The 23,508-nt window shown below is 41.8% G+C and overlaps 1 protein-coding gene across 5 annotated transcripts in view; it reads left to right on the top strand.

Moving 5' to 3' along the window:
- SEMA6A (sema domain, transmembrane domain (TM), and cytoplasmic domain, (semaphorin) 6A) overlaps positions 1 to 23,508 on the top strand; it is a 113,641-nt gene that overhangs the window by 44,447 nt on the left and 45,686 nt on the right. For 4 of the 5 annotated variants that reach the window (XM_009883554.1, XM_009883552.1, XM_009883553.1 and 1 more), the window contains exons 1-6: positions 6,525 to 6,664; positions 9,710 to 9,827; positions 15,697 to 15,757; positions 17,016 to 17,078; positions 17,934 to 18,035; positions 20,828 to 20,918. In XM_009883554.1, coding sequence (XP_009881856.1) covers positions 6,565 to 6,664; positions 9,710 to 9,827; positions 15,697 to 15,757; positions 17,016 to 17,078; positions 17,934 to 18,035; positions 20,828 to 20,918 — 535 coding nt within the window. In that variant the 5' untranslated portion in view covers positions 6,525 to 6,564. Of the gene's footprint in view, positions 1 to 6,524; positions 6,665 to 9,709; positions 9,828 to 15,696; positions 15,758 to 17,015; positions 17,079 to 17,933; positions 18,036 to 20,827; positions 20,919 to 23,508 lie in introns of those variants that run through there. The other variant, XM_009883550.1, reaches the window with a different exon arrangement.

Here is a 23,508-nt window from a genome sequence, read left to right as displayed (position 1 = left end):
TTTGGACATGTGTTTTTGCAAGTCGTAGTGGGAAGATCCGCATGGTCCCTGTGTCTGTGTTTCATCAAACTAGTAATGAAGTTTGTATTATTCTTTTTAATGAAGGTGGATGCTCTTGCTTACTATATGAGGCAAAATCGCGCTCGTTGGTGTCTTTCCCTTGGGCCTAATCGTCACGTCTGGCGTGCAGCCCACAGCAGCTGGGCAATGAGTAAGCAGTTCTGAATCCAATTAAAATGTTAGTAAAGTGTGTATAGTGGAGGGCACCCATGCATTCCTGTTATGGTCAGGAAGAACTTTTGGATACGCACAAAAGATGACGGAGAGTGTGCTCCATACACGTAATTTAGGGTCAACAGGGATGCCGGAGAGGTGTGGGCTTCCCTTGGGCACTGCCTCCCTCCCCTCACCAGCAGTAAGGAGCAACCCCTTGTTACCGTGATATTTGGAAGAGTATAGGTGGTTACCCCAATGCATTCGTGCACCAGCCTCGCTGGCATAAGGGCCAGCTACCTGGAGTGATAGACTGCTTTTTTGGCCACGTGAAATGAATGGCCAGCTGTAGAGACAACAGGAGCAGGACAGAAGAGGGAAGATGAATGATGGCTGCACCATCGGTCACAAAGAGATGTTGGAGGTTGGTAGCGATGATGGGCACAGAGCTGGCATTAAGTCTCTGTGGCCACCTGCACCACCATTCAGGTGACTGAGCAGCAATCATTAGAGAAAGGACAACACGAGGAAAAGAGCTGGCCATCCCGGGCACTGTCCTGCCATGTGCCAATTCAGTTGTAATGTCTGGCACTCCATGCTGTGTCTTGCTGGTAGCCACTTGTGTCTTCTCTCTCTTGAGCTCCCCAAGCACCCGCTGAGCTTCTGTTCACTCACATCTGTCTGATCCCCTTGGCACCACTCAGGCTGGGCATTTTGCACCATCCCTTCTGCTGCCAGGTGCAGCCGTGCGAGGTGGCTGAGCAGCAGCCAGCCCACCACCCAAACGGGCGTAGACAAAGGATGCTCTCCTGAACAGCTCTGCTGTGCCGGCCTAACTTTCCTCGCTTTCTGGAAGCTGCAGCCTGCAGGTTGTATTCCTCTTTTTGTTGTTGTTGTTGTTGATGCATTATTCCCAATTCCTTTCTCTGACTTGCACAGAACTCCCGTCTTTCACTTTCTAGGAACTGTGAATCTAAAGGGGTAAATAGCAGTAACGGCGTCTTCCACTCGGAGATTTCCAAAGGCTTAGCCAAAGGAGATGAGGGATGCTTGCCAGGATCGCATGGCAAATCTGTACCATAGCAGGGAACAGGAGTCAGGTCGGCCAACTGCTTTCTGTGCTCTGCCTTCAGCGAGGCAAGGCATGTGCTGCATAGATCAATAGGTGCTTTTTTACATATGGGTAGATACTTCTTGCTCTCTAAGTCTCTTTCAGTGAGACACTGAAGTAGGACTTGCGTTTCTGATGCGCTTGCATGCTTTTAAAGCGCTTACCGCGAGAGAATCTCAAATCTTTTTGTTACCTCTGTTATGCAACTCAAATCAGTTTTATGCTTTTTTATGGTCCTTTTGTTTTTCCCAGGGTAAGAAATGCTGATTGTGATGAGAAGGGCTAGTTGCTGAACAATCCCAGGGTCGGTTCACAGAGGCTGCTACTTTTTCTTGTCATGCATTTTTCCTTATGCAGTAGTTCAAATTCATCCGGATTCAGTTTTTAGTTTCCTTCCCATTTGGTTAAATGCTGTTCCTTCTTACTAAACTTACTATCTTTTTGAAGAATAAGTTATTCCTACATGTTTGTAGATACAAAAGAATTTGTTTAAGACAGTCATATTTTTTTGTGGCCATTAGGTTTTCTGGTCTTGCTTCATGCATAGCACAGAGCGTTGAATTTTGTCTGGTAATTCTCACATTAAGCTTAATAATTTGTGGATCGAAGTGCAGCTGTCGTGTATGAACACAACCCATCATGGTATAAAGAAGGTTTGTAATAAATGAATATAACAAGATCTGTCCGTTACTGAGCAGGCTTACTGTGCCATGGGAAAATTCTGACATGGTTACATACTTTGATTTTACTTGGAGGTTTGCTGCGGTTAGCTGAACATACAGTGAGGCCAAAGCAACAAGATGGGAGTTTTTCTAACATGGAAGAGCTTCCCTTTCAAAAGTTATTTATAGGTGTGCCTACACAGTCATTGCTGTTGCTGTTGAGTTTGTTCTCAAGATCAAATCTGTCCCTACAGTTTTATGGAGTTTACCAGGAAGTTAACTTTTCCGTTTAGGATTTTTCGTGTGATTTGTATAACCTTTCTGAACTTGCAAGCTGTAGATACGATAACCTGGTTACTAGCATATTATGGCAGCAGCCATGTAGCCATTTCCTTAGCCAAGCAGCTATTCTATATGCATTTCCACCCAGACTGTTGTTCACTAAATGCTAAAAATATCAGACAGCAAAAAGCAGAGCTCATCACGGTGACTTCTTGTTGGCCCAGATAGACATGGATAGCCATAGTGCAGGGTACTCAGCACAGAAAACTTTTCTCCTTGATTTGGAATGATCATTACTTTCTTAGCTTCAGAAACTCCTTCATGCCAGTAGCATGTTTTTTAAAAACTTAAATGCCCCTATGTCAAGCATCTAAGTGTGTGTTTGTGTGGTGTGTGTATATGAACATGACTATTTATTTATGTATGTGTATATGTATATGTATACGTATACCTAGGCTTTAAGTGAGTAACTAACAGTAATAGCAACTATATTGCACTAGTATCCAAATGTCCTAAATAGAGGTGGTTCACCTTTGGGCTGCACTGTACAAACAGAAAACCTTATTCCCTGTAGGAAGGCAAAACTTTGATTTCTATATATGTTAAGAGATCGTGTGGTTTATTTATACTTAATCATAATATAACAAGAAGGAGGGAACACAGAAGTAACCAGAACAAGTTGTCTTACATAGGTATTTGAAAACATCAACTTCAGAAAGAAGAATCAGAGCATCAAAGTATCTTGCATAAAGTTACTTTTGCATTGGTCTTAGGCATGGAAGAAGCAGATTAGTTGGAGTTTTTTTTGAAGCTTGGTGTCCTGGAAGCTTGGAAGAAATCTGGTCTACTCCACCCACTCAATAATTACAAATCATTGTGTTAGACATAGATTATAAAATATGCTCTTAAACATTTTCAGGGCTGTATTTTATTAGCATGTCTGCTAATAAAAGAACACCACCAAAAATCACAGTTCTTATTACTGTTAGCTTCCTTCAACAGGAGCAGTAATCATGTTTTGAACAGGGACAACTAGAGTTCTCAGAACCAGTTCTCTCTCGACCAGTATGGCTTAATGCAGGCCAGCTTGAACTGCAGTGGTCTACATTGACTGAAGGTCTCTACATTGATTTTTGCAGAACTTTTATTTGGAGACAGTGCCTGTACTCGCCTGCATCACTGTCTAGCTACTCATGCTTCATCAGACACTGCGTTCACAAGCACTTTTGATTAGAAAGTAGCTTCAGCACAGTTGCAAGTGAGAACATTTGCATCACTCCCAGGAGCCCAACCAGAGCTGAGTATTTGCTGAAAAGGAAATTTGTACTAAAAATAAGTGTGACCTTCTCGAATCAGCACTTTTCTGAAATTCCACTGGAACAGTACAGCTCTTTCCACCATTGTAAGAACAGCAAAAGTAACATTATCTTTGAGTAATTACCCCCTAGTAGAAAGCTGCCTTTGGATGCAACTTGAGGCGCACTCAATGATACTTTATTGGCACAGGCATTGATACAGATGTGTAGTCCACTTGAATCATTGACATATCAAAGTAGACATTTTGCATTTACTTTATATGAACTTGAACAACTATGTTAGCGCAGGAGCAACAGAGAATTACATCTTTTTTTCCTCTCTTCTCCCTCTTTTCTTCTCCAGAAGCTATCCTGAAGAATGACAGAGAATTTCATATACTTAAAAACATACTAATCTAGTCTTTGTTAGAAGGCAATGTGTCAGTTCATTTGTCAGTTAATTCTTTTCAGGTAGAAGAAGAAAGATATGGCCCAATAATGCGTACATAAGATGACAAAGTAGGCGTGCTGGGTGTTGTTCATTTTCCTGGAAGCTGTCTCCCGTATATATTTACACGGAGCAGTACACATGTGTGAATGAGAAGTAGGGAATGATGGTGCGGAATTGCCCATGGGAAAAGTTTTTCAAGCTCTAGAGTGGAGTGCAGTGATATGTCTGCAGTACCGTAATGCTTTCCTCATAGCATACACACGTTGTTAGATAGCGGATGATGTGCTGATAGGGAGTAACAGAAAGTAGCTATTCTTGTGCTCTGGACTCTCACTGTGAGCCAAGTGGCTTGAATTGTCAGCCTGCAGACTGATACTGTGGATGAATAAGGTTTAAGTGGAAGAATTGGATTGCTTGATAAGTTTCTTCCCGTTAAACTGTTGCTCCTCCTGTCCATTTCAGAAAAGACTGAACAATTTACTGGACTGTAACAATTTCAAGAAGGAAATAGTTTCATTCTATTCATGTATTACAATAAGGCACTTTGTTTTGTCGCTTTGCATTGTACTTACAGGGGCAAAATTTTTAAAGCAGCAAAATTACATTTTAAAAAAAATGTATATAGAGAAATGACGCCTTTAATGTGTATATCTTACTTTTATTTCAAACCTTTTGAGGCAAACTGTGTTTCCAAGTATTGTATTTACTTCTGCTGCTTATTTCTACTTTGGGCATTCCTAAGGGCCCCAAATGATGTTTCACTGGGCGTGGAAACAAATAGAAAGAAACGGTTCCTGCCCCAGAGAGCTAACAGTCAAGAGAAAATGTAAGAGGTGATTAAAGAGACAAATGGAGGAAACAGGTAAAGAAAGTGTCTGCAGGCAGACATAGCTGTGTCAGTAATCATACACAGCTATCAGCCTAACCAGTGCTAGATGAAAATGTTTCTCTTGGGGCTTGTGTGTACTATCTTCTAGTATGCATTCTCACATAAGGTATAATAGACAGCCAGTGTTCTGCATTGTGTTGCATTTATTCTTGCTATTTTTATCCTTTGCCATCCACCTGACACTTTGTTCAGTTAAGGTGTCATTCATTGCCTTACATTAAATTTTGTTTTTTCTGATCTCAGTCTAACTTGGTCTCTCAGTTATTTTGTTAATAGAAACAGAGAATCAGCCAAATTTCCAATTTGTGTGTTTGAATAATAATAGGCAAACACAGAGTATAATAAATCATTAGTCCTTATGGACTGTATTGCCCTGCAACAGAGTCCCTATTCCAATCCAGTTATAGTAGCTGAAATTTTATTTGAAGGCAAATATCTGATAAGGCAAATTAATTATTGTGACATTTTTCAATTGGGTAAAAGATGAGAAATCAGCTGTGTCTGTGAAATTACAGATGAAAATGCAACACTCAAGACTTCTTAATGTTTTTTTTGGCATCGAGAAAGGAGACATAGGTATCTAATATTAAATGGTGCTGCAGAAGGGCAAGTTAGCACTTTGTTTGCCAAATTAAGTTTCAAAGACTATGTAGGTTATAAAGTTTGACTTTCTGCCCGTAAATCTTGAATGACTGACAGACTACTGTAAAATAGCTTTGTTCAAAAGGAATCCTTGGCAGGCGGCATCAAAGGTTTGAAACTCTGGAAGGGATGAAAGGAAAACCCCACTTTTACACCTATTTCCCCTGCAGATCAACGTCTGTGTGGAATTTGCTGGGAATTATGAGCTATTTACTGTATTATGTACTATTTTCTTTCACTGTATCCAAAGGTCTCTGTGGTTCCTTTTATCTTCAAGGTTTAGGAATATTTTTGTACATAATATGTGAATGAATGAATGCGTCAGTGGAACACGGGGAAAAAAAAAGCTGGATTTAGACAGTTCTGTTCTCCCTTATTTTATCACAAGTTGGAGTATTGGTTTTATGGCACCTAAATTTATGGGTACATATTTTTATTGTAAAGCCCAATGACATGTTCTGCATGCTCCATCAAGCTCTCTCAGTGTTTCTTCACTTGATTCACAACTCTGCAGGGTATGAATCAGTCCTGTAGTATAACCCTTAATCTCTTTTTAACCAGAATAATGTAGTGTGGGGTTTTTTTATTTATGGTGTATGTCATCATGTCATCATCTAATTATGTAAACCTAAGAAGGGGAAAACAAAATATTTCCCAAAAAACTCTTGTCAGCTGTCGATCAGTGCAGCAGATGAGGTTTCTTTATTGCATATAAGCAGCTGAGGCAGAAAATTCTTTGTAACCTATAGGTATTAAGTCTATTGTCAAGCGAGATGTGGCACTGCTAGGGCATGAGCTAAAGGAGAACTGTCCTGGTAGGGCAGTGACTGCTTAGAAACACAACATATCTCCTGGGGCACAGTGAGAGGCTTGAGGAAGGACAGCTCCCTCTCCGTTCCGTTGACTCTTTTTAGCTTTCTGTATGCAGTGGTTAAAACTGAATTGACAGAAGGTGCTTAAACCCTCGTTTGTCTTCCACAGGGTGAAGTGAAGAAGTGAAGCCTCCCAGCTGAACTACTATGAGGTCAGAAGCCTTGCTGCTATATTTCACACTGCTACACTTTGCTGGGGCTGGTTTCCCAGAAGATTCTGAGCCGATCAGTATTTCGCATGGCAACTGTAAGTATAAAAGGCCAGAGGACTTCATTTGCTTCATACTGGTCAGGGGATTTCAAATCAACAATATTCTGTTACAATTACAATGACTGCAGTTGGTTTTCCTCATGTCTTCCCGATCAGTCAGTTTACGTTCTCAGATACTAATATAGGAACACAACTTTTTCACATTGACTGATGACTAGTGGGTCCAAAACCATAGCCTTCTCCTTCTCAGAGACACTTCAGTAGCATAATCAAACCAAATATGTTGCTCTATCCAGCAGCGAAGTAGGGAAGCCTTCTCCCCCCACCCCGTAGTCAAAGTGTCCCTCACCTGACTTATGAAAATGTAGTTCTGGATAACCAGTGAAGCACCTCAGAGTATCAAGCATAGCACACTGAAGTAACTGAGCTCTGAAAACATAATTTGTTGATCTAATACAAATAATTGAACTTACTTCTGGTGGATTCCACTTTAGCATTAGGCATTTTTTGCTAAGCTGGAAATGTAGCTAAAAATCAAATCAAGACAAAGAATCTTTTGTAGCAGAACCTCTCTTCTCTCTTACCAGCAGTAATTGGCAAACTCTCCAAAATCTAGGGTAAGACAGACAGCTGCAAGTCAGTATTGAGATCTGCTGGCTAAACAGGTGAAGAGCATTCTGCGCATTTCACCGTGTAAGTCAAGCTTACTATAACTGATTCTTTCACATTTACCTCAGCTCAGTTACCATTACTGCAAAGAAAAGTCTTCTGAAATCCAAAAAGTTCAGATGTTTAAAAGAAAGTCATTAGCACCTGGGTGTGTTTGCTAAGGAGTATCAAGTCAGCAATGAGTAGGCTTGTGTTTAAGGCTACTTTGGGTCAGGAATTTGAATTTAAAGTGAAAGTCTTGATTGTCCTTGCTTACTGTGCTTTGGGGTGGCCTTGGCACCCGTAAACTTGTCTGTCTTGGGTAAGACCAAGCTGAAAGGCAGATTTCAGGGGCACACTTAGAATCATAGAATTGTTATGGCTGGAAAAGACCTTTAAGATCATCAAGTCCACCCGTTACCTCACTCTACTGGGCCCACTTCTAAACCGTGTCCCTGAGCACCATATCCAGATGGCTTTTAAATACATCCAGGGATGGTGACTCAACCACTTCCCTGGGCAGCCTGTTCCAATGCTTGATAACCCTTTCAGTGTAGAAATTTTTCCTAATGTCTAACCTAAACCTCCCCTGGTGTGACTTGATGCCATTTTCTCTTGTCCTATTGGTTGTAACTTGTGAGAAAAGACCAACGCCCACCTCTCTACAACCTCCTTTCAGGTAGTTGTAGAGAGCAATAAGGTCTCCCCTCAGTCTCCTCTTCTCCAGGCTAAACAACCCTAGGTCCCTCAGCCACTCCTCACAAGACTTATTGCACTTGATGTGCTCCAAATGCTAATAGGCCTCTGGGATACAAGAACAGGGCAGAACTGCTCTGAAGCAAACCCTGCTGAAACATGTCTAGTGTGAACACTAGATCTTCAGCATCAACATTTTCACCCTCCAGAAGGGTGATGCTAATAGTCCGTGCTGATGCAGAAATAGCCAGTCTTGATCCTTTTGGAGAAATAGAACACGGGATAACTTCTTCCTCTGTGGCATGGCATGCTGAAATGCATGCGAATGTGCAAGCCTGCAGCTCATGGTAGATCCATGAGTTACAGAGGAAACACTACTGGACAGAGAACAGCTTGACAGTTGAACTTGGCGTTTTGCACGTAGGAGTTGGTCAGAAGGATTAAGCTTCTGAATGTAAATCCTGCCTGAGATATCTTAATTTGTTCCTCCAAGAGTTCTCAGCATCTGATCTGCAGGGAGGTTCCAGTCCCTATACAGTTTTATCACCAGGTTTTCTGACACATGGCACTCTTGAGTGCTCTGCCGAAGCCATGGTGTGAATCAATACTTGACCAACCTTAACAAGGAAAATACTTTTAGAGGACGATAGGTGAAAACACTACATGAGTAGCTGAGTTTCTGAAGAAATAGACTCCTTCAAAGAGCTGCAGGTTTCTGGGAAAGCATATTGATGGGGAGAAGGCTCAGGCACGGATAGATGCTAGTGAGCTCTGTAAAACATGCATGTACAGCAGTTCTGCATTGATGATGATGCTCCTCAGAGGTTTACCCCTCTCCTGTCTTCTAACTGTCATTTTGTTTACTTAACTAGCTCCCTAGTTTGTGCATCTAGGTGTCGTGATCACATGTACCTATGAAGTCTAACAGCAAGGTGGCCCTTGGGCAGAAGTGTTCACTGTGGTTATAGGTTGTACACACAAATCATCTGGGGAGGAGCAGCACACCCCATGTATGCTGAGGTCTCACCAAAAGAATCATGGGAATAGAGTGTATAAATGTTCTTGCTGACTGGTAGAGTCGGGCGGAAAGCTGACTTGTTGATAGCATAGGCTCAGTACAGGGCTTCCAGTCAGTATGGTTGTCCAGTTGCCAGAAGAACTGGAGTATCAGACTGGTTGCCAAAAAAATATGCAGTGACTTTCATTTTATAAAGTTCAAGTGGTGGTTTCCCACAGTTTCTCAGAAATCCCCACAGCTGTTCTACGATGGCAGTCCAATCCTGTAGGAAACCCAGGGAGCTGGCAGTTTGAACCAAGAAGAGCCAAGTTTTTTTCTTTAACCACTACCAGTCCAGTGATTGATGGGCCACTGTGAACCCGCTTTGTCCTGCTAGATGCAGTTTGGCAGGCAGGAGCAAGCATTTAAGCTCTGCAAGCAATGGAAGAAAAACTGTGAGAAAGTGCCATGTACCTATGTGCCAAGAGCTCCAGAACAGCTTTACACTCTAAAAAACCTCACAATTTTTGTCTTCTACAAAGGTGATTTTCTACCTTGAAGCTGCAAAGACTGTAAACTTTCCAGCCCTCCGTGCTCATGCCTTCCAACCACAGACTGTGGTTCAAGGGCAGAACAGAAACCACAGGTTTTGGCCATAGCTGAGCCCATAGTGCTCTGTGTTAGCACGGTTTCAGTTTGTGATTCTCTTTTGACCCTGTTTTTTTTTTCCCTTCCCGCAGATACAAGACAGTATCCGGTGTTTGTGGGTCACAAACCAGGGCGGAACACCACACAGAGGCACCGGCTGGACATCCAGCTGGTCATGGTCATGAACAGGACCCTCTACGTTGCTGCTAGGTCAGTAGTCCCCTGCTTGGCTGCTCTGCCCTTGCTGTTTTCAGAGGAGGAAGGAGAAGATGAGGGATATTCTGAGTTCTTCTCTGCCGGACACGTTATTTTTAGGATTTTCTCACACTCAGAGAGAGCTTTGCAGCCTGTTAGTAAGATGTATTGGAAACCCTGTTAGTCAATCAACTAAGGTTCAGTTTTGCGAGGTGCTGAGACAGTCCTTTCAGGACTGCACACCTCTGCCCTCCGTTGAGTCTGGCAAGAGGGAGGTTGCTGGAGACATTGTTCAGCCCCATGGAGGAGAGAGTTCGTCCTCATCCTGTAATTTTGTTTGTGCACACTATTAATGACATATATTAGAGAATGATTCTGCTGGTGCAAAAATGTATGTTCAGACAAAAGTTATTAAATGGTAACTTTGCTGTTTTAGGCATGTTTTTAGTATGTTAAGACAAAAAGAGGCAAAAGTTTGCTGCTGTTCTTCTGATGTACTCAGCAAGGTTAAGTGAATTTGTTGTCTGGATTTTTTTGGAGAGCTATGCTGTGCAGATACAAGCACATGCCTTTTTATAAAAGTTGCATATAGAGCCACCCATTCAGTTTGCTTAGCTCAGCATGGCGCTATCATCTTCAGCGGAGCTACACCAATTTATATAGCTTCCACCCTAGCACAGATCAGACATTAACACTTCCTCTCCCTCTCTGTTATTAGTGAAGGAGATTGGTTGTCGTGGTTTAGGCCAAATCAGCTACTGGGGACTTGGAGGACCCCAGATGGGACCGACAGATGCTCTCCTCTACCCCTCTTCAGAGAGAGAGGCAGAGGAGGAAAAAGAGACTTACGAGTTTAGAAGGAACTAAACGACTTTAATGAAATATTAATAATAAAATAACAAAGAAATAATGAAATATATATAAAACTGTATCAAGCTCCCGAGATGACAATCACGACACCGGCTGGCACTGGGGCAGTCCCAGGCTGGACTCAGTGACGGACGGGAACTGGATTCCGGATCTGCATTCAGGATTGGGATCGCAGGCAGATGAACAGAGTCCTCCTCAGACGTCGGCCATTGCAGGAAGAGAGAGCTGACCTTTCGATCCCTCAGCCTTTATACTGAGCATGAGGCAGATGGGATGGAATACCCTCGTTGGTCAGTTTTGGGTCACCTGTCCTGTTCGCTCCTCCTTGCAGGTGGGACCCCACTATGCTTTTCCGCTTCCGACCCTCCAACGGGGCAAATAACAAAGTTGGTTGGCCTTGGTTGTTATAGCAATAAGTATAAGCAAGGTCCTCTCTGCATACCATGGCTGGGCATCAGCTATAAACATAGGTCTTATCACCCTGAGAGAGTGAACATTGTCTGCACGATATGCTGTTAATTTCAGTTGTTAGAGAGGCCCAGCTAAGAAGCGAAATTACTGACCAAAATTGGTTCTGTTTTACCTCAAACCAGGACATTGGTGATCTTAGAGAGGGAATTACCTGATGGACACAGGATAGATGCAAGAATGGTCCAGATTAGCAAGGGTGGGTAGTCCAGCTTAGGAGCTCTTGGACCCAGATGCTGTTTGGGACCTCCCCACAAAGTGCCCTTCTGGTAGCAGCTTGTTTCCTGCTGGTTTTCTGGTCCTTCTCCTCAGCTGGAGAAATACGCACCCTTCTGTGTGTGCCACAGAGAGCCAGGCTGTTGCTGCAGATGGGAGAAGTGGTGGGTGAGATGGCCAGGAGGTGAGAAGGAACAGCTGCTGAACAGGCAGCCTCTCGCCGGCACCAGCCCTGTCCTCAAAGCCCATGGCAGCCCCCGGGAGCTGCCTGGCTTCCTTCTCAAACAGCCACTTCACATCTTCTGGGTGGTCGGATGTGTCCTGTGGTGCAGCTGTGCCTGTTGACCTCCTCTCGGCACCACATAGTTGCGTTACACCAGCGGAGTCACTGAGTGCCGTTTTTACATAGTCCTGTCCCTGGCTGCGGGAAGACCACACTTCTACCTGTTGACCTACCCAGGCCCTGCAACCATACCTGCTAAGCACAGCTTCTTTGGGTTTCTCACGCACACCAGTTCGTAGGAGATCTGGGCAGCAGAGCTCCGGGTTCTCACTCGTGCCCAGACCTTGCATCAAGGCTGGGCAAAGAACGTGCATCCTTCCACGGGGAGCTGCGGTGGCGTTGGTTGCAGGGCACAGAGAGTGGGCAGCCCCACAGCAAGGCCTCCCTGCGCCTTGCCTGAGCTCGGGGGCTTCGTGTTTTTGCTGCATTTAGTGTGGTAATGAGCGGGGCGGGGGAGTGCGCTGAAGGGGTTTGAAAGGTGGTGGCAGGATTTCCTCCTTTTCATGGCTGAGTTCCTTTAGCTTTCCTTATTTGTTTTCCTTCAAATTAGGAAATCATTTGCAGTGAGAAGGTGGTAAATCCGCTTTGTGGATTTTGCTCTGCTGTATTCATAGTTTGTTCCCAGACTGAGATTGACGCAATTAGACTGTCGCAGTGCCCAAGCAACCGGTATTACAGCAGGAAAACCCAGCAAAAGATTTTGGGATATGAAACCACTGTGTACACAAATTAGATAAAAAAGGCTAATATTTGGGGGATAGTATGTGTAGCGGTGTGTGAATATGCGTTCTTAAATATTATGTGGCTACATATTTGTATAAAGCGGTTTATGACAATGGGAATGCTTATATACTCCTAGAGTCTAATGACCTACAAAAAAGAATAAAGACTTGATCTGTTACACAAGCCCAACAAGTCTTTTTACACTCTTTTTCCTGTGGTAACTCAAGAACTCTTTGACGTATTCTTTTCCTCCTCCTAGCGGGGCTGAGGAGCTTATGTGATACACGTTCAAATTCAAAGGTCATTTTTATCTTTAGGTAATAAACTTCAGAAAATAAGTCATCCTTTGATAAATAGCGTGAATGAAAGTTTATAACTGCAATACCACATCTCCTTTCGAGGTAGTAGTAAATGTAGAAGCAAATGTATACACAATCAAAGGTGTTTCTCAAAAACTTTTGTGACAAGATTCATTGAAAACTCTAGCTAATATAAATTAGCTGTTGTATCAGACATTGCTTTCATGCTGTTTTTTTTAGACATTGAAATACAGCGATGCTAAGTTTATGTTTGTACCTAAGTATCTGAAAAGCAATCAAAACAAATGATTAAATGTTGAGAGCTTTTATTTTGAAGTTGTTGGGTTTGGGTCAGGTTTTTTTGTTTGTTTGCTTGCTTGTTTTAGAAAATCCAGCCTTTTGTGCAGGAGGACTAACTCAGATGTGAGAACCGGTAACACTTTATTACTGAGCGACTGGCACAGAGCAAAATTTCTGTCTGTCAGTTGCTTATTTTGTCATACAGGATTCATGACGCCTGTATTAACTATTACCAAATAAAATGTTGTGTCACTTCAGAAAGGCTTTATTTCACCGTTATCAGGCAGAGATACCCAGCCAGTATAAATTAGAATAACTCAGCCGAAGCCCATGAAGCTGTGCTGTCCGAATATCTGGCTTGCAGTCTGCAAAGGACCAGCTCTGTTTTTTTTCTCGTGGGAAGGGTGCTCCCTCGCTGTCTCTCTCACACTCGCCCACACCCGCGCACACACCCCCCTTTCGAAGTTTGCCATGTCTCCTCCTCCCATTGTCTTGTGCAGTGGCAGCTTTTGTTCACATTATCTGTCACCCCTCATGTGTACGTACAAAATGGTTTATTGAGCCTGCGAAGCATCGGGAACGGCTCCCTCCTCATTTGCAGTTACACGTTTCCAGACGATGCATTGAGTGGCCAAGGGTCATGCACAGCCGGTGGCATTATTTAAATTCCCTTCCTCCACAAGATTATGCCATGGCAACAAACCTCGGTTCTGCTGACTGGAGGTGGGAAAAACGGAAGCTCTAGGATTAAGTCAATTTGTGTTAGAATAACTTAATTAGCAGCGAGCTGTACACATACCACAGCTAGTAGATAGTATGACTTGGGCAGCAGTGGGAAAAGGAGGGCAAGGACAATTCCGCATTGTCTGTGCTTAGAGAGCCCTCCCCTGAATTTGACAGCTCTTTCGCTCTCTACTGACATTGTCAGCAACTATGTTTCACGTACGGCATGAGAAAATGATACGTAATTTGCCTGATACTAACCCTCTTTCAGATGATCCCGTAACTTAGCATATGAGTTTGCTTTGAAATGTTTCTTGAACCAGAAAATAAGTCCCCTGAAGTTTCATTGAGAGTGGGACTAAATAACTCAAGCCTCATTCTGAATACCACCACTGTATTTTCTAATTGTCTTGTTTAAAAAGAAAAAATCATAACCACTGGGAAGCAAGAGAGATGATTAAAATCAAGAGCTGTGCTGGAAGAAGGTTTTTAGAGCTCCAGCCGCACCTAATTTGCAATTCAAGAGATTTTGTTCCCACTTTTATATAGTAGGAGTGACAGCAACAAAGAGTGATGTACCTAAAAAGAGAACCATACAGTAATCTATGAAGCTGATATCACGCTAATAGGTAATTTTAGTCCAGCACCAACCCTGACCACTGCTCTGCCAGTAAAGTCGGGCAAATTATAAACTGAAGCATTAAACCAATCTTGGAAGTAAATGACAGCTCTGGTTTTACAGAGTCTGGAGGAGAAGAAAACCCACAACTGCTGTTTGGCATCTTACAAAGCAAACAGCCTCCAGCACCATAGTAGACAGTAGGTTTTTAAAAGCCAGTTCCCCACAACACTGCTGCCTCTTTTCTCCACGTGAGAGAAGCGTTGCTTATTCCTCTTACAGCGGTATTTTGTGTTTGCTTTATTTAAGAGACTTAGCACCGTTTTCCCAAAAACCAATAAAGTGAAGCTAACCTCGAGAGCAGGGGTTTCTAAAATGGAAACAGTCTGTATCCTACTTTCAGCAGACCCCTCCAATGCTGTGAATCATGCTCCAGCTGCACAGCTTTCTGCATTTTGAAAAAAGCCAATGTTATTTCAAGGAAAAATGAGATGCTTAGTCCCAATTTGATGTGGCAGTTACTACAGCGTTGTGGGTTGGTGGTTTTTTTTTTTTTTTTTCCAAATTTTAGGTTCCATACAGAGATGTCCTTGTTCTCAGCTTACACAGAGGAGAATGTTTAAAAATATCTCTTTACCTGAGTAGCTGAGTCTATTTCCTCTTTCCAAGGAGAGATTGGCAGCTAACTATAGAGAGGGACAGGTTCTCAGGAAAACAAGAAAGTAAATGCAAGCAAGAAGTGTGAACTTTTTCCAGAAGAGTATTTTACAGTTTACTTTGGCCACCAGTTTGTGAAGGGAAGAATGATTTCTGGGAATAGTTTTGTGGCTGTCAGCCCTTTGCCTACCATATTGTCAATCAAATTATCAGAGCTGAGGTTAGACAGATAATTTAAAAAAAAAAAAAAAAGAGAAAGAAGCATTAACCTCTTTTTAACCCTGCATGGCTAAATGTGGCACAGTGACTGCTAGCCGAAGAATCTGGCAAAGGCTGCCTAAAAGCTATTGCCGCTGATTTCTGGATGCACAAAAACATCTGCATGCTAGATCATGGCATCTGCTGTAGGACCTATAGAGCAGAAATTATATGAGGCTCATCTCCTTTCCAAAATCACAGTTGTTCAAATAATTGCTTTTGGGAAAAAATCTTGCTTTGAAGTTTTGTATCATTTTTCTTTTTTTCTTAATGGGAAGGAGAACAGTTTATATATGAAAGTGCTTTTCTGGGAGAAGCAGGCAATGCTGCCAGTAATGTTCCCTGGTAAGACCTGTGATCTTTTTTTGAATGGATTATGGATTATCTTGTGATAGATAGCTCTCTTCATAGAAAATGAACTGTCTGACTACTCCATTTGACTTTGCATTCATTTGCCTTTGTTTACAGGGACCATATTTATACTGTTGATATGGATGCATCACATACAGAAGAAATTTATTTTAGCAAAGTAAGTAGCTTTTATCATCATGCAGAAACCAAGGACACTAGAACAAACTTCAAATAAATAGGAAGATGACATTGTTTCAAACAACTTGCAAGCGCTGCTGTAAAAACTGTAATAAGCAAGTTAGATGGCATTGCTAATCATATTTGGGGAAAGCTAGAATAGCAATCATGTCCTCTGTGAATTTCTGATAAGTGATTTAGCTGGGCTGATAAGCAGTCTGCACTGAAATACAGTGAGGTCCCTGATGGAACATCTGTCAAACATCTATTCATTTATATTCAGCAGTTTTCTATAACAGCTATACTATCCCAATTAAGTATACTGAAACTTTCATCATAAAAAAGCAAGTGCTATTTACATATTTTCATGGACACAAATTTTATTCAGTCATGCAAGTACTCACTAAATAAAATCTTGTAACATCGCTTTGTAGATGTATTCACGTTATCTCCATGGGAAGTTACATTCAAACTAAGAAGAGCTTTGTCTGCATTACCATATTGTGTATTAAGCATAAGACTAGAAAGAGTCTCCCTTCAGTTCCTTTGCATTGCATTCACATTGTGCTATACATGCCGAGCACAGCCTTGGTCTAGCAGAAGATCGTCTGAATTTGGGCATTGGATGAATTCCACTGTAAGAGGGGAGGGTGTTTCATTATAACTATGAATGATTCTGAAAATGAGCAAAAAAAATCCAGGCTGGAATTCACTTGTGAGTGTTCTGGAGGAAGAGTGTTAGCAGATGAAGTCAACAATGTCGTGATAGGTGGAGGTGTCTCTGAGCCCGTTAGCTGAATTGGAGTGATAAGAATTACCTGAAATTGATTTCTCTGCTAATTTAAAATGTCATCTTCCAGAATGCATATTTCATTTAGAATCCAGTTAGGGTTTATAGTCCATAAATGTTTAATGTGATTTGCAGAACAATATCAAATTAAAAGAAGAGAGCATCTAGTACTTTAAGAAAAGTGCACATATTTTTGAAAGTTGGCCTGTTGCTGAATTCCGTTGGTTTAGGCTTTAAAAAAAAAAGGGGATAGGTTTCTAGTCTAATGAATAGATGGCAACACAAAATTAAGTGAATGCTCCACATCACTGATCTTTCATTGTTGTGGTGAATTAATCATGGAGAAAGGGTGCACAAAGCTTTCAATAAATACATGTTCAACAGCTAGTGTCCCCTAAGGGACTTCTGCTTCTGAAATCAAATGCAACAACCTCTGGGCTCTAATTGATTTCTTTCTTGATCCTTGCAGAAATTGACATGGAAATCTAGACAAGCCGATGTAGACACATGCAGAATGAAGGGAAAACATAAGGTAGGCAATTTTCATTTCTCCTGCATCTGCCACTTTAGTTTAGTTGCTTCACTATTATCTCAGGCTGCTGTCTGTGATGTGGAATGGATCATGCCATTCACTTCTTGCCAGTAATTGCTTTTTCCATCAACTTACTGAAGGCTTTAATTTGCAAAAATACTTTACTTTTAATGTGATAAAACATTACGACAGGAGCCACAGCAATATCCTGAAATACTTAAAGCACTGAGGATTTCGAGTATAATGCTCAGTGTACTGATTTCGCCTACCGTTGCCTCAAAAGGTAAGTGCTGCTGTCCATCCTCCTGCAGGAGTTTACTGGGACGTTTGTGTAAAGTATCAGAAAGCGTGAATGTGTACAGTTGTAGGACTGTTTCTCACACCAGTTTTACCCTACTGTAACCCACGACTAGCACGGCAGTATCAAAATTAGATGCAGAGTCTTTGATTCCTTACACCTGTTTCCCCTTCTAGTTACAGATGCTTTATGCCCATACATTTCATTGGCAATGCTACTGTCTTACAGCAGCATAGATGAGAAGTTGATCAGATTTTTCACCCTTGCGGAAAGCAACGGAATTCAAACAAAATTCACCTATGTGAACAATAGCAGAATCTGAGCAATAATATGAATATTGTATCTTCAGTTCTTTGTAACCATTTTTAAACCACTAGAATATAAATCAGTTGCGTTTTGCTCATTGTCAGTTAAACATAGTTGAAATAAAGCCCAGAATATCACAGTGGCTACCAGCCAATTTCATTTTAGACCTGACAATGAAATATCATGGCATAAAAATAAAACCAGACACCCAAAATGCAGTAGCTCAAATACTTTTTATTATTTTTCTTCAGGATGAATGTCATAATTTTATTAAGGTTCTCCTAAAAAGAAATGAGGATACATTGTTTATCTGTGGAACAAATGCATTCAACCCTTCTTGCAGGAACTACAAGGTATGTGATCTGTTCATGGGATTTCATTTATGCCTTCCTTGTCTTTCTGTTGGATTTATTCTGACTATGCTGGCAACAGCATGAGGTTGTCATTCAGCAGTGCATCATTTAACTCTGTAGCATTTATCCTGACTTGTTTCAGTACTACAGAGCTCAGTGTTGATTGGATTTCTGAGGATTGCTAGGATTGATTACCTACTTCTTTGCAACTCCTGCACATCAGAGTTTATTGCCACTTTGCATTGCCCTCCATAGGTGTAGAGTCCTTCAGATACCTGCCTGGGGATATGGTCACTCCTCAGAAAGTTCCTCAGCTTGTCACTGATGTCCACATCAAGTCATAGACTGATGCTGAGGGTTACTTCTGGACAGCACATTTTAAGTGTCTCTGTTGTACTGTTCTCAGTCCCAAAGCCAGTTCTCAAGACACTTGAGGGCTTATCACAGCAAAACCTGGGAAGATTAGTGCTGGGGACCCAGCAGGTACAGAAGCTTTGGAGATCCTAGGTCATTGCATGCTGTAAAAGTGATTGACAGCAGATCTCCTCAGAGAAAGGTGCAGCAGGAGGGTGATGTATTCCTCACTAGCTGGGGATATGCAAAGCCAACACATTATCTAGAGCAGCGTAGAAAACTTGCTGGTCCATGGATACTTGACATTAATTCCTTGACCCCAATTTCTTCCTTTGACATAGTGTGTCCCCGTCATCTGCATTTCAACAGGGCCCACTTATTCAAATATTTCCCATTTTCTCAGGCTTGCACCAGTATAATTTGATATAACGCCCAACAGTGGATGTCTCTGGAGTAGCTTTGAAATGAATTCACTTAGGCCCTTGATATCCAGACTCTGCTTTTCCAGGCACTGCTGTGTCCCACAGGTCATTTCTCATCCTTCTTCAGGAAAAAGAAAATTCAGCTTTGCTAATGCTGCTTCTTTTAAAGTCACGGCACAATTCTCATTCATTTCATTGAGTTCAGAGTTATTGTAAAAAACAGAGTAAAGTCATTAACATCCAGGAAAACAACTTCCTTAGCGGTATTCTCTGTGACTGCTGCTCTTCCTTGCTTTATCTGCAATGCTGCTTTACCTTGTTTAGCCACTGTGGTGGCTATAGTCTAGGAAGCACTGGAGAGAAGCTCAGTGGAGTCTTTTCTTTCAGTCTGTAAAGGAAGAATCAAATTTGAATAAAAACACAAGCCTGCATCATGGTAACTGTGTGGTACAGGTAGCTGCTCTGTTAACAGCCATTTCTTCTTTCCTTCCTTTCCTCGCATACCGCTCCAAGCATGCAACGAAGCTTCTCAATCTGAGTGCTGCATTTGGTCTTCCAGCACAGTTTGTCATTTTTTTTAGCCCTCAATGCCATTAAGGCGGCTAACAAATCTCAACCAGTCTCCTTGCTAGAAAGCTGTCTTAATACAAACACAGATTTCCTTGGCATCGTGATGTGGAGGATATGAATGGCCCTCCTTGCCCTTAGTGCAGGTGTTTCGTTCCCTGTGATGCATGGCCCCTGCAGGCTGCCGTGCCTGTCGCTGAGCTGTGGGTGCTGGATAGTGACACCTCTGGGAGTCAGCAGAAGGTCTCTCCAACACCTGCCGTGGCTTTTCCTCCATGTATTTCTGCATTGTACAGAGAGAGCAGTAGAGATGTGCCAAACAGAAAACGGGGCTGTCCCTCCGCACTGCCCATGGAAGTGTGGGGCTTCGTGCAGGGAGAGTTGCTCAGGACTGTAACTCGTTTCCTCTCGCTATCACGTGAAATGCTTTTCAGCCCTTGAGTAAACACAACTAATTCCCTTCAGAGTGGATTTTGACAGAAAGGATACATGACAGAAAACAAATGATGAAAAATTGTCCACTGGAGGACTTGGGTGCTATAACATATGAGCTAAAAGTTGATTGGAGTAGTTGATGGTGCCGGGTGGGTTATTTTTCATGGTCTGTGAATTGTACTGTATATGATTTATACAGTATGAGCTGCTCAAGGTACTTGAATATGCTAGAAAGATTCTTATTCCCAAAATATGGTAGTCTAAGAATCTTAAAGAGATAAGAGCTGTACCTTTCCCCCGTAGCTCACTAAACCCTCTTGAACGTAAAGTTGATCTGTATATTTGTATCATTATCAGTGCCCGGGGTGAATTTATTTCCCAGGAGTTACACTTAAGCCTCAGATTTTACAATTCCTGCACAGATTAATTCTTGCCTGATGGTAAGAGGATTTCTCCATGACACAGACTCAACTGATGCAGTAAGACTTGGAGAGCATCCTTCTGAGTATGCAAATCAAGGAAGAGAGCACCACTGTTGAGACTAGAGCAGAAGGATCTCCGGACTTTAAGGAGAAAAATGCACACACAGATAATTGTCCTAGTGTTGTTTCTTCTGACTGCTGTGGCTTGCAGCCTTTTCTGTGTATAAGAGCGCTTCTGTTGGATCACTGTTGAGGATAAATTTTGAATCCCTGCCAGAACCACAGACCACATAGCCTGCTAGAGTTCAACAGGAAGCTTGTGTACAGATAAAATATAGACTGAAGACTTTTGTAAAATGTGTCGGGGTAAGAGTGATTAGCTCTGAAAGAATGCCTGACTTATTGGATGCACTCTTTTCAGGCTGATTTTATTTAACACCGTGATTTTTGTTAGGTTTTTAATTCATAGTCAGGAGCACAGTTAGAGAAAGGACCTTCCTCCCTGCCCAGAAAAGAATAAACACTGTCATAAGCCTCACACTGGGTAAAAAGTTTTGTTTCTTTATCTGAGGATCTCCTTTTTGTTTTTCAGATGGATACCCTGGAGTTCCTGGGAGATGAATTCAGTGGAATGGCCAGGTGCCCATATGATGCAAAGCATGCCAACGTTGCGTTGTTCGCAGGTAAGGTGATGGAGATAAACCTTGTCCTTTCTGTCCTGCAGCCCGGGCTTGCCATAGTGCTATGTGTCTTGAGTCCAGAATGCCAAAATCTAAAAGATAGCAAAGGGAGTGAATAATAACTAAAACCAGGGGGCTTAAGGAAGTCACTAGCATGGAGGTCTTCCCTTCTTCGGGATTAACTTCACTATCACACATTGCCTGAAGCCTCAGTTTCCTGGTTCAATATGTCAGTATTTCCTGGTTCAATATGTCAGTATTTCCTGGATTCATGATAATATGATGTCAGACCAGTGTGAGGCACCATTTCTGGCTGCATCCAGCTTCTGCGAAAGTCAAGGAAAGTCAAGGCTTGTGTGAACTTTAATGAGGAGCAGGCAGGATATGCTCTTCATCAACTCTAAGCTTAAGTTAACCTTCATAATGCAAGGAAGTTAGGGAACGTGTTGTGATGTGCCCTTTTCTACATCTAGAAGGAAAGGGAAGGTGATTTTATTTTAAAGCAGAAAACATCTCAGTGTGGTGTTAACCAGCTGTTGTAGACAAAGGGCAGAAGTGTGTTGGTTAACAATGATTGTGCATGCAGCAGAATACAGTTAACTCTGATTTCTACTACAATAGTTAAAAAAAAGAGTGCTTATTAATGGGGTTGATTTGGACTGTTAATTGTGTGGTATTTTTGTACATTTCTTCATGAATTCCTGATTAAATTGTTTCTTTATTGAACTTCTCTTAGTGTGAACCCTGCTGATCTTTTCTTAGATTTGGCTGTAAAATAGGCAGTAAAGATAATACAGAAATCACCCATGATAACGGCAGTCCTCTTCAGCAGGTGTCATGCTAGAAAGCAGAGCCTATGTGCTCACCTGGAAATACTCAGCTATTCCTCTGAAGATTTAAGAGTGTGGAAGTAATTCAGCTACTCTTAACTGAGTCTGTGGCCAAAGAGTTGTATTAAGCACTGCTGTGTTTGAGGTGGTATCATCTGGCTCACAAAGGAGAGATTTGCAATTTATCTTTTTTTTTTTTTTTTTTATTCTTTATAGTTTAATTAAATGGGTCCTTTTGTTTCAAAAATAATGGTAATGAGGATGGTGGTAGTATGTAATTTCTTAATTACAGTCGAAAGAACATAAAGTAGAAACTCCCTGATTGTAGCAGGTAATTCATAAACCATGGAGAGAGAGAGACACCTTCAGAGAAGGATTTATCCCATGTGTCTCAGATTCCCTATCCTTAGGGCAATCTGAATGACCTTTAAGAAGGGCCTTTCTCACTGTACTGGCCAAGAAAGCGTTCCTGACCAACTTAATATAAACAGTTACCTTGCATGCAGCTGAAGTTTGGTAAGATGACTCTCACTCTGTCACTGAAGAAATCCTTGCATTATTTGAAAATAAAAAAAAATATTTATAGAAATTATTATACTCTTTCATGATGACTCAGAATGAATTTGGTATGGTTCAAATAAATTCTTGTAGAATATACCCTGTAAATCTGCTAGCTTCAGAAAATCACTGTTTGACATGCCATATGTATTGATACCCATGATAACTTTTCAGAGTGAAAAGCAGTTTCAGAGCAGTTTGGGGCACTAATCCAGCTCATCTGAGTCTGTTGGGTGCACTTACATGAATATGGCTCTTCTTGCAGCCTGTAGCTATTACAGCTGATGTGTACGAATTGTAATTGGTCACATGGTCTTCAGGAACTTGGCAGGAAAGAAAATAAATGTGTGATTGTATTAACATGAGTTCAGACATCCATATCTAAACAATTCAGCTTTTTATTCTATTTTAAATTGTTTTAAAATCTGCTTTCTTTGTATTTTTTTCTGGTTTTGCTAAGAAAAAAAGGCAATTTTTAAATAGCCAAATAACGATGGGAATTGTGGGGCTCAGAACAAAGGATACAGTCCCGCTAATAAAAAACAGTCTGATTTTTAAATCCTGAGCTCAAATTAAACATTGCCTGTAAGTGCAATGAGGAGAGCTTGGCCAATAGAAGCCGCTCTGCTTTGGCCTGAGTATGTCCCTCAGTGCTGGTGCCTTCAAGGCCCAACACTGAGATAATTTCTGTCAAAGGGGATGTAGGTCATTCTGATTTTTATGTAGACACAACAGAGACACAAGTTGCCATCCTCCTGCCATGATGCTTGTGCTCCTACCAGACATCATGTTCCAAGATCTGTCTCGCACATGAAAACAGCCCTGTGCAGTTACCATGACCTGCAAACAGATTAGACAACAAATATAATTTTAAAATGTTGTTGGAGCTCATGCTTTTGCCTCCTGATAGTTTTGCATCTTTTGGTTGTCCTTGGGGTGCCGTTTTGTAGACCCTTTCTTATCACTTGTTCTCTGGTTCTCTAAGAGGGAGGAATACATAATACATGTGGGAAATGCCTAAAATGCATTTTAGAGAAGAAACATAGATAGGCAATCCTTCTCCATCTTCTTGCATCCCTGTTTCGCCTGGGCTCCCTGCACGCTATTTAATTTTTTGCTAGTGATCTTTGGCAGAGGAGAAGTGCTCTCAAAGGGAGAAATTTGCATAAGTGTCAATTAGCTAACAGTCCCCAAGACCTGTCTGG

This window comes from Charadrius vociferus, unplaced genomic scaffold (genome assembly GCF_000708025.1).
Source record: "Charadrius vociferus isolate BGI_N301 unplaced genomic scaffold, ASM70802v2 scaffold334, whole genome shotgun sequence".
Taxonomy (NCBI): Eukaryota; Metazoa; Chordata; class Aves; order Charadriiformes; family Charadriidae; genus Charadrius; species Charadrius vociferus.
This window is presented reverse-complemented; position numbering and strand designations above follow the sequence as displayed.